Raw genomic sequence first — 12,096 nt, 5'->3', positions numbered from 1 at the left:
TTCTCAATTGTAATTTGTAAATAACAAAATGTTTGTTGCTAATGTTTTAGTGAGAAAGAATTAAAAATAAATTTAAGGATAAATTCTTATAGTTAATTGTCTGGTGAACCTTTCTTTTTTTTTTTTTTTTTTTTGGACCATAATAAAACTTAATTTCTAATAAGTGAAATACATTCATTTAATAAAAAAAATGTTGAAGAAAACAACCCACATATTATATATAAATTTATTTATTTATTTTTTATTATTTTTTTTATTCCCCTCAAAAAAAAATTTATTTTTTTTAATGATATATATGTGGTCAAAATAAAATTTAAATGAAGTATAGAAGAAGGTACGGACTGATATCATACTTTTTTTTTTCTTTTTTTTTTTGAAAAACTGATATCATACTTAATTGACGTACAAAAATTAGACTTTGAGCAATAAACAGAAGATTAAAATCTATAAATTGCTCATTTATTACAATTTGCTCCTCTAAAACACGTATTAAAGAAGAAAATTCCTGATTTCACGCAACTTATTTTATTTTTATGTACACAACCGGAAGTGGACACATTATTTTGACAAGTTGTGAGACACACACAAATTGCGTGTGCAACATAGGAAATTAATATGCATGGCTCGATTCTTTTTTTTTTTTTTCCTAAAACATTATCTACCTTATTCTAATAAAAAAAATATTAGTGGGTTTATAAATTGATGAAATCATAAAGGTTAAAAGGTAAGATATGAGTACATTATAATGTCCATGCAAAATATGATTTCCCTAAAAATCTAATATATATATATAAAGGGGAGTTTTTTCCCGAGTTTTTAGAGAGCCACGTAGGATTTAATTTTCTTAGCGCGCCATGTAGGATTATAAATGTAAGTGGTAGCCAATTAAATAAGAGATTATTAATTTCTTTTACAATTAAAGAATTCAAATGCCACGTAAGCAAAATTGGCGAATGAGATTTTAAAATTTAAATTAATTAAATACAAAATATTATCTTTTAAGATTAGAAATTTTTATCTAATATTTTAAAACTAATATAATAACAATTTTAATCACATAAATATGAAAAATATTTTTTGATAAAAAATACTAACAAACCGTGCATCGCACGGGTTTCATCTAGTAAAAATTTAAAATAAAATAAATTAAAGGGTGGTAGTTTTTTTTTTTTAATTTTTATTTTAAATGGTAGTTATATATATATATATATATATATATATATATATATATATATATATATATATATAATATATATATATATATATATATATATATATATATAATATATATATATATTATATATATATATATATATATATATATATATATATTGGGAAAGAATTCCTAAAGGACATTAAATTTCATTAATAATAGCCACATGGCATCTACAATTGACAATTAACGATAATGAAAACGAATTTAACAAAATCAAACAAGAATTAATCGGGGAAGGGCTAAGAATCCAAATACATAAATATAACAATTCGGCACATTCTCAGTTGGTTGTCTCATACAACTTTTTGAGTGGATCCGTCGCCGCTTCACAATTTTTTGAGAAAGTAAATTCTTGTGTTGATTCCGTAACCCGAATCCGAGCCATAATCAATAGTAGCCCCGCACAACCAGAGATCAAATTAAGCGCAAATAAAACCTTGTCTTTCGAAGGAGTCCGAAAAACCTTGTCTTTCAAAGGAGATAAACCCTTTCTTTCGAGGGAGACATTATTGTAACTTAAGAAACAAAAAACTTAAAAGAAAATAAGATTGGGGCTTTCCACCGGTGAAATCCGATGGAAGCCCCTTCAAAATTGACAATGGAGGCTAAAGTTTAGGAGAGAGAAGAGAGAGGAGGCTAGGGTTTTTTTTTTCCAGTGTCTGTTTTAATATATAGTTATTGGTAGTTATATTTTTTTAAATTATGGTAGTTTTCTTTTGAAAATTATAAAAGATGAAAGGGATATTTTAGGAAAGTGAAATTTATCACCCAAAACCCCCTTTCACTTTATATATTACTATAGATAAAATAGTTGGCAATTTCATCATAAAATCTGTAAGGCAGGCATCCAACAACTTATGATTTATAGTTTTAGTATTGCACATGAACACATCTTACGTAAACATAGTTTTAAATGATGTGGAATTCACAACATATATACAAGTATATAATACAGAATAGTTATATATATATATATATATATATATATATATATATATATATATATATATATATATATATATATATTAGTTTACAAATCGATGAGATCTTAGCTTAGTGGTTAAAATTAAAAGTCGTAAATGAATTTAAAACTTTTAATCCCCGCCTATCTATAATGTGTATTGCCTCCGTGACCCATATATATAAATTTAAGTTAGACTACTATAATTTTATAAAATATTTCAATGACTTCATTTAGGGTCTGTTTTGATTTACTGAGTTGAGTTGAGCTGAATTAAATTGTTTATGAGAGAAGGAAATTAGGAATTGAAGTGAAGTGAATTGAATTAAATTGAACTGAAATTAAGCTAAAGAGAACACGTCCTTATTCATTCATGTAGCCACTCTTAATTTTGCTATGACTATTACAATATAATTTTACTTATTATAATTTATAAGAGCAATCCCAATTTCCCTTATTTGGGGTGAAGCTTATAAGAGCAATCTGGATTCCCCTTTTTTGGGGTGAAGCTAAGGGGCATCCCATTCTATATGAGAATAGGGTCTTATACGTTACACTTATCTATAAGGGTTAACTTGTTTGATCATATTTGTAACCCCTGATACTGAATTAATTATCTTATATGTGAAGTGATCATAACATCAATTAATGATCTATGTGACTGACCACATAAAAAGTTTGAGTAGTGTAATTAAACTAATTGTAATAATATTATAGAGGATAATTTTCCTTTTAGTCATTATATTAATAATAGTCATGAAAAAGTGTGTTAGGCAGGAGCTAGACACGTGCTATACTCATGTCTACACGTTCCAAGCTAAACTAACTTCATCTCCACACTAAGCATGATTTATTAATAATTAATTAAATTTCCACCTTTCAACATCACAAAGAGTTACTTCCAATCATCCATCATGGGTTGTTTGATTATAAGAATTAAAGTTTAATTATATCACTATCAGTAGATTTTATTTTATTAATTAATAGTAATACTTTAGTTTATTTTGAAGAAGTACGGAGTATTTGGTAAGAAATTAGAGTGGCTGCACTAAAAATGTGTATCTGAGTGACTCATAAACAGTATATTCGAAGTTTAGGAATTAAACCATGGAATATTTCAGTAATTAAGATTATTTTGTATGTATGAAATTATTTGGACTGTTAGAATTAAAATAGGGTTGCCAACTTTCCTAGGATATATGGCTTAATATATGTCTACTTGTTGATTTTTTGTATTTCTATATGCTAGTGTTAGCAATATCAGCATGTTAGGTTATTCAATTTGCAACTCGTCGGAGTGGTCGTGGACTCGTGGTTTACATGCGCTGAGGAATGCTAATATTCCATTCGTTGAGATTAGAGGTGATCAAGATGAGTCCGAACTGATTTTGAACAAGCTATGGAGTACGGACATAAAAATTTGGCCCAAAATTATTTATTTTTGGGCGGCCATGGAAAAGCATTTTTCTTACCCCGATTATAATTTTATGGGTTTGGACAATTCGGCCTGAAATCTTGGCCCAACTCACCGGGCTGGTTTTATATTGGCCTTCTACCCGGCCCATGATCATCTTTAGTTTTGGATATAATATAGCTTAGCTGATTATTAAATACTGTATTAACAACCCTAGCCTACTAGAAAAGTAGTAAGAACTAAGAAGTGTGGGTTTGGGCACAGCTCAACAATGCATTTTCATGCCAGAAGGCCTATACAGTATGTACGGCAACTCGGCAGTACTTACATCAAAGGTTAAAGACATCAAACATTTACTGGTAAATTAGCCAATAACAAGCAAAAGTCAAAAAACAAAGTTAGTGTGCATGTTAAGTGTAAAGTAGAGCATAATACCACAAATTTCATTTGTTTCTTGTTTTTATTAGCAAATCTTCCACTGAAATGTTAATCATATCAGTACTTCACAACGATGCTAGAAAGCACCTAATCTTTTGAGAGCGGATCTTTTTAAACCTGTTTGAACACAATAAGAGTTTCCACCCTAGGCCAGAATGAAGCAATAAGCTTCGCAAGAACAACTATACAAAAACGAAAGCATACTTACAAGGCCGACCCCTAACCGGTGCAACCTGTGCCACTGCACAAGGTCCATATATTGATAGGGCTAGTACGTTTGAGGATCAACAGCAGTAAAGCTTGAAGCTTATGCATTTTATCAATGTTCTGAAGTTTCATTTTAGCCCTGCCCTGTTGCCTAAGAAATTCCACAGCAAAAGGCAGGCTGCACTTATCAGCACCGCTTCATGAGGTTTCAATTAGGATCAATCATTAGCAGATAAGGAAAAGGCAATCGTACCTTGCCCTGATTGACGGATGGTACAAGGAAAAGCCTTCTAAAAACTTGTAACATGATGGAAAAGAGAACAAGATCCAAAGCATATTACTGTAAAATCTTTTTAGCTTCACAGAGAATGGCGTAAATTTTTTATCACAACAGACCGATAAAATGCCCTTGTTCGGAAGAACAATGTCAGAGCAACAAGAAACCCAAAAAAGCTAACAAATGCCAGTATAACAAAGGATTCCATGAAGCAGTGAACCCCATAGCACGAAAGGCCTCCCTTTGCTTCTTTGTCATATATGTGTCCAATAACCCAGACGGAGAGAATGTAAGTTCCTACAGGACTTGCTATTGCAATGGTATTAAAAATGGTACCCATATGCAGAATGCCGAATATCTCTGAAGTAATCGTGGGCATCAAACTCCATTGGGCTCCATAACAAATCCCAACCAAGACGGTTCCTATGTACAAATTACCACTAAAACCAGAGCCAATTGTGATGTGTCCGGCAGTCATAATTGCTAGAGTGATTGCCATCAGTAATGGCCTAGGCCATTCTTTTCTGCGTAATAAGATATCAGAAATGTATCCTCCTCCAAAACGGCCAAGGAAATTCCATATAGACCATAATGAAACTAATGAATTGATCTTCACTGTATCATAACCAAGTGATTGTCCTATTTGGCTCATGTTATTTATAGTGGCAAGCCCTGATCCCATTCCACATGACATAGCAACGAATAATAACCAGAAATTCAAGCTTTTCATTGCTGCCCACAGATTCATGCTTTCTGCAGCTGGAGGAACTTCATTGGAAGTACCAGGTAGTTCATCATACCCTCCATATTTCTGGCCCAGAAATTTCTCGGGCTCATTTGGATCAACTCCATAGACTAGTGGGTCCCTTTCTGCTGGTAGTGCATCAGTGTTTTCCTTGCCAAAAGCTTCAACAGAAATTTTAAGAGGTGAAGAAAGCAAAACCAAGAGACCAACAAGTGTAACAATGTGTGCCCATTTTGGGAACACGAAAATGTTCTCCAATATGATGATGAACATCAGGTAAGCAGCAAGAGCGAGGGCAACTACAGAATAACCATTCAAGTACTTCTTGTCATCAACTTTGCTTCCTGGGCAAATTCTGACCAAAAACATTAGTGAGAGGGAGACTAAACTCGGCAAGAATGCAAGCAGTAGGATGAATGTGCTTGGACTTCCTTTGAAAAATGTTTGATAAACTTGTATTAGAATTGCTCCACTCAGTCCAAGAAAACCCTGACAATAAGAATCAAGAAAGGAAAGAATGACAGTCACATTACATTTAAAGCTTTTCAAACATCAGGTATACTTTTCAGGTATCAAAACACAATAAAGTGTACCAATAAGACCGGGTCTTGAACTGAGCATTATAGCTTCATGAAACATGCTCATTTCCAGACGCCGGAAATGATATTATGATCCACATAACTATGCTGGACTAAGGCCGGGTCTTGAACTGAACAATAGCTTCATGAGACATGCTCAATTCCACAGATGCCAGAAATGATATTATGATCATCATAACTATGCTGGAAAAAAACCCCAATGAATGAAATGTTTATAAAAAATGAAGATTGGTTGCATTGTTTTCCAACTTAAGTTAGAACGGTAGGCCATTTTCCGGTTCTTCAGGGTTAAATCACCTAATAAATTCTCAGCTATTTTTCGGTTCTTCGGGGTTAAACCACCTAATCCATTTTTCAGTTCTTCAGGGCTAAATCACCTAACAAATTCTCAGCTATTTTTCGGTTCTTCAGGGTTAAACCACCTAATCCATTTTTCAGTTCTTCAGGGTTGAATCACCTAATAAATTCTCAGCACAGTGGAGCGACATATTTCTTAGATGCATATTGCATGATTGACAATTTGACATATTCATTCCTATTTTTCTTTTTAATTCATCACAGGAAACTATAATTCAAAAGTCCCAAAATGCCTCAAACAACCCCTAAAATAAGCCAAAAGAAAGAAAGTATAGAGCATAAAGTCCCTACAAAAGTACAAAACAATGCTGAGATTCACACGGCTTTTATATATTTGAACATACATTTGCAGTCATGAGATTCATGACCTACCTCTAAATTAACTAATTAAGAGTAAATGAAATTTTCGATTTAAGTGCAACTAAACCAATATAACATGTTCAAGCCTTAAAATTTTTACTCTTAATACCCATGTCACCCTCCACAACGTGTCATTTGTTCGTTTAAGTGACGGATCTCTTTGATTCTCTTTCCTTCCCCTTGGACCCTCCCATTCCATGTCCAAACAAGGGAAAATAGGTCCCTCGCTTTCACTCCCCTTTTGTCCCAACTAAACCCCTTTAACACACAATAAATTATCAATGCTTATTACTTTGTCATTTTGAAATGACAATGTAATATTTCTCTCCGAATTTAGATGTCAATGCAACAACCAATGACTCCTTAAAGTTGTGTTTATAATCCTTGAAGAAAATCCTAATAAAATCAAGAGAGTTTCATAACATAGATTAGAACTTAGCTCAACTACACATGTCCAAAATCAACAAACTTACAAAACCTATTCAAAGCAAATTAGGGAAGCTACATTGACCTTACACTTAACAACAAAATCCCCGGCCCTTTTAGAAAATAAAATTAATTGACATGATATTCAACAATCAATTAATACATGAGAAACTATATTAAACAACATCTACTACTTCCTACCTTCCATATTAAAAATGACTACTTCAAAAAGCCACACAAAAATTTAAAGCAATATCAATCAACTTGTTTACCAATAAAAATGTGAACTTTACTTAGATAAATAAGTAAATAACACTCAAAAGCATTAATCACTCAAGTTAAAGACAATAAATTCAAACATATTTTAAGTTGTAGTTGGCATTTATCAAACAATTTGCCAAACCACCAATTTAACTCCAAACATTTTGACTTTTTGTATTATTCATATACTTCACTCTAACCAAATTGTCTCCATATATACTTTTCAAATGCCTAACATTTTATATTGTACTCCATATATTAACAATTAAACAACCAAATCAACTAAAAGCAACGGATAATTAAACATATTCCTGGACCTCAACCATCTACTTAAGCTTAATTTCGCAAACAACTTAATGAAATAAGCAGTATAAAAGTAATTCACCTTCATAATGCCAACAATAGTGCCTTTATAATCATGAAAATTCTCAACACCAGTAACAACATTAGCTGTATTAAAGAAAGTCTGAGCATGAGCAGCCAAAAACATAAACCCACACATAACCGGGACAGGAGGCGGCGCAATGAGCCCAACAACGGCGAGCCACATAAACAAATACCCAACAAAACACTGCGCCGCCCCGACAGCGTGGACCACCCATGGACCACCAAGACAGCACCGTCGACGGTGGGTTAAGACGGCGGCGTAGAGTAAACCGGAGAGAACGCCGGCGTTGGCGCCGATGTCTTTGAAAACGGAGATTGTGTCGAGTGTTGATTGGTCGTAGGATTGGGAGGATTTGAGGGCGGGTGAGTAAATGCTAAATGCGTAGGACCCACCTGTTGTTGCTTGTATCCATATGCTTGATGCTGTTGATGTCCATCTGTTGTTCATCAAGGTTCTTTCCATGGAAATTGATTTTGATTATTATCAATTTTTGATGAATTGATGATGATGATGATTTTTTTTTTTTTTTTTTTTTTTTGGGTTTTGATTTTTGAGAGAGGGATGATTATAGTTAATTGATTATTAGGTGGATGGATAATGATTGTAAGTTGGAGTGAGGATAGTTGGATAATTAACACGTTGGTTTGTTGTCTTCTACTCTCCTTGTCATTTTAAGCCCTATTTTTTTTTTTTTTTTTTTTTTTTTTTTTTTTTTTTTTTTTTTTTTTTTTTTTTAAAGTTCTTCTGTTTTGCTTTGTCAATTCAAGCTACTATGTGATATCTATTCACTATCCTGCGCTCCTACCCTCCTGTTGGAGGCGGTAAAGAAGAAGTCCTTCGGGCCTATTCACATTTACTTAATTTTAGTTCACTTTAATTTAGTCCAGTTATAATCAGTTCAGTTCAGTTCCTAATTTCTCTCTCTCATAAAATATTCATTTCAGCTTAGTTTAGTTCAGCTCCAATCAATTCAGTTCGTTCCTAATTTCCCTCTCTCATAAAATATTCATTCAGTTCAGCTCCAATCAGTTCAGTTCAGTTGAGCTCCAATCAGTTCAGTTCAGTTCAGTTCAGTTAAGCTCCAATCTATTCAATTCAGTAAATATGAACAGGTCCTTACTTTGACAGTTATACTCTTTATTCTTTAAAATTTTGGGTGATATATCCATATATGGATCTAATAAGATATAGTTTATCTTGGGTGATACTACCTTCATTTTTAAATACTTTTCCATTTATCCATGTACGGAAATTTTAGAGAAATTAAAGAAAGAAATAAAAAGTGAAACAAGTTTTAAAAAACGGAGGGACTATAATGATCGATATCATTAAGGGCTTGTTCTCTTACGTTGAAATTTAGTTCAGTTCAGCTTCTAATTTCCTTCTCTTATAAAATATTCATTTCAGTTCAGCTCAATTCAGTTCAGTTCAGTTCAGCTTAATTTAGTTTAGTTTAATTAATGAGAACAGGCCCTAAATGAATATAGGCAAGATCTTGGTAATCTTGAGTGCCATGAACCTGAATTTGAACCTTGTCCCGGCCTGACTAATTTTTAGAATTTTAGTTACAATTTTGGGCCAACCCCACAAGCCCGGTCTAATATCGTGAGTTTTAACAAAACATGGACCTTAATAATTTGAAGCCCACTAATGAATAAAAAAGTCCTTTAATTTGACTTTTTAAAAGCAACCCAGAGCTACTTCAATACTTCATACGCTTGGCGTAACCATAATCACCATCTTAAAATAAGGAAACTTATACTTAGCACTGTCAAAACGGTTTGACAGTTCGGTTTTGGTTCGGTTTGAAATCGGTTCGGTTTGAAATCGGGTCGGTTTGAAATCGGTTCAAATGTCTTACGGGTCGGTTTCGGTTCGGTTTAAATAATTATCGGTTCGGTTCGGTTTCGGTTTATTCTTGAACGGTTTAAATTCGGTTCGGGTTCTAAACGGTTCGGTTAGTAAACGGTTCGGTGCAAACGGGTTGCGGTTTGTTAACGGTTCGGTGTAAACGGTTTTTAACCCGGTTTAAATTCGGTTCGGGTTGTAAACGGTCCGGGTTGTAAACGGTCCGGGTAGTAAACGGTTCGGTGCAGACGGGTTGCGGTTTGATAACGGTTCGGTGTAAACGGTTTTTATCCCGGTTTAAATTCGGTTCGGGTTGTAAACGGTCCGGGTTGTAAACAGTCCGGGTAGTAAACGGTTCGGTGCAGACAGGTTGCGGTTTGTTAACGGTTCGGTGTAAACGGTTTTTATCCCGGTTCAAACAGTTTCGGTTTAGAAACGATTCGGTTCTTTTTTGGTTCAGTTTCATTTTAGTTCGGTTTATAACTGGTTCGGTTCGTTAACGGGTTCGGTTCTTCTACGATTTAACATTACTTGGATAGGTTTTATTTCAGCTTTACTAAATTACAGTTCGAGTCTGGTTTTGATTCAAAAAACCGGTTTTTTATCGAGTCGTTTGGATTTGGGCAATCAAACAGTTTTGGTTTGAAATTTTATACTACTTTCTAACTTTTTGCTAGTTAACAAGTTTTATATCAAGTCGAGACTTCATCACTTCATATTGAGGCATCATATTATATGCAAATTCTCATTAATTTTATAAATACATATCATGTTATGTATTTAGTTTAGCCATACTGATCTTACTAGTTTATTAGGAAGTAGATTATAAAAGTTTAGTGCATTAATGTATTATTGTTTTACTATCAGATTATTATCTGCTTCTTATTTGATCATTTAGTTAATTAATAATGTCATAATCATGATTTGATGAGTAATTGTGACATCGAAATTTTCAATTTGGTATTCGATACTTAATTAGTCAACAAGACTGATAATTAAGACTTGTTTATCATTATATATTTGCATAAAGTTATATATTACAAAGTAGTTTGATTTGTATAATCAAATAACACATTAATGAAGAAGAAGGTAATATTGACTCTTTCAACCGATTATACATATTAACATATAAATAACATATAACCATCTCATATTCTCATAGTTAAATATTATTAGTATAAAGGGATGAGAATCATAAGATTATTATATTTTTCTATATCCTTTATTGGTTTACCCCTAAGGCTTATGTCACTAATTACTAATTAGTAATTAGTAATTACTTAATTAGACTAACAAGTTAATAAGAAAGAGTAGCGTTTAACTTGAGTCTAATAGATCAAATACTGAAATGGTATTAGTATATTACCTAGTAGGATAGTCTAGTACACTGCTAATCTGTTATGCAACTATGCTAAATTGACAATTGCTGATATAGTCATATTAGTCAATCACTCATGTAGTCATAACTCATATCTAAATAAGTAATTTGTATTTATGTACTAATCTACTAGTCAATTATACAATTTATAAGTTTACACGATTACAAGTGTATTTGCTTATAGGTACAACTAAACTGATATAAAATAACCATATAACTAATCCGTAGTACTTCTTACTCTCTAAGATATATGACGTCATTATATTATTAAACAGTGTTCGATTTTTTATTAATCGCAACGCTAGACATTTACACGCTAACCGATTCACATTTTATAATTTAAAGAACTTAATATTTTAATGTGTGTGTTAAAAAAAATTATAAAAGCTGATATTATGAAGGCATATTTCGTTTTATCGGGATTCGAGAAATGTAATTAGTTTTTTTTTGAAGCCATGTAATTAATTAATTGTATAAAATTTCGTTTAATGTTATTAAAATAAAATTAAAAATTTTGATTTTTACAAAGTGGAAAATTGATTTCATTTTTTTGGTTGACAATTTCATCAAAATATGAAAGGTGGGAAATTTCCCTCCAAAACTAAAAGGAAAAACAAATTTTAAATTTAGAATTTAGATATTTTGGTTGTTAAATAATTAAATAATATATTGCAAAAGAGGAAAAAAAAAAAAAAAAAAAAAACAGTGGTGAAACGTGAATTGAATTAGCCTGGTTAGGTCATCTCCTCTTCATTCATCATCTTCAATTCGCCGTTTTGCTCCACATCAAACACTGATTCTTCGGTTCTTCTTCTTCATCCTCAAGCGCTGAATCCTTACTCACTCTGAAGTTCTCCAGTTCTCCATCTTCAATTCTTCCTCTCCTTCAAGCCGTCACAGCTCAAGGTAATTTTCAGTTAATTTTTTTTTTTATTTCGGTTTTTTTTTCGATCTCGAGTTCTCCATTGTCGTTTTTTTTGTTCGATCTCCAGTTCTCCATCTTCAATTCTTCTTCTCCTTCAAGCCGTCACAGCTCCAGGTAATTTTCACTTAATTTTTTTTTGTTTTTATTTCGGTTTTTTGTTCGATCTCAATTTCTCCAAATGTAATTAGTTTTTTTTTCGATTTCCAGTTCTCCATCTTCAATTCTTCTTCTCCTTCAAGCCGTCACAGCTCAAGGTAATTTTTCAATTAATTTTTTTTTTTTATTTCGGTTTATTT

At 32.4% G+C, this 12,096-nt stretch overlaps 1 protein-coding gene across 2 annotated transcripts; it reads right to left on the bottom strand.

Annotated features, from left to right (window-relative positions):
* Nucleotides 1–4,013: 4,013 nt before the first annotated feature.
* On the bottom strand, nucleotides 4,014–8,341 carry LOC110700516 (protein NUCLEAR FUSION DEFECTIVE 4-like). Of its 2 annotated transcripts, XR_002507226.1 has the most exons (3): nucleotides 7,647–8,341; nucleotides 4,490–5,747; nucleotides 4,014–4,387 (listed from the first exon to the last, which is right to left on the bottom strand). XR_002507226.1 is itself a non-coding variant. In XM_021878060.1 (2 exons), exons 1-2 carry the CDS (start codon nucleotides 8,109–8,111, stop codon nucleotides 4,596–4,598), a joined length of 1,617 nt encoding a protein of 538 aa, XP_021733752.1. In that variant the 5' UTR covers nucleotides 8,112–8,341; the 3' UTR covers nucleotides 4,014–4,595. The 2 variants fall into 2 exon arrangements, 1 of the variants encoding a protein (XP_021733752.1); XM_021878060.1 differs by having other exon boundaries at nucleotides 4,014–5,747.
* Nucleotides 8,342–12,096: the final 3,755 nt, after the last annotated feature.

Source organism: Chenopodium quinoa, unplaced genomic scaffold, assembly GCF_001683475.1.
Source record: "Chenopodium quinoa cultivar QQ74 unplaced genomic scaffold, ASM168347v1, whole genome shotgun sequence".
NCBI classification, from domain to species: domain Eukaryota; kingdom Viridiplantae; phylum Streptophyta; class Magnoliopsida; order Caryophyllales; family Amaranthaceae; genus Chenopodium; species Chenopodium quinoa.
This window is presented reverse-complemented; position numbering and strand designations above follow the sequence as displayed.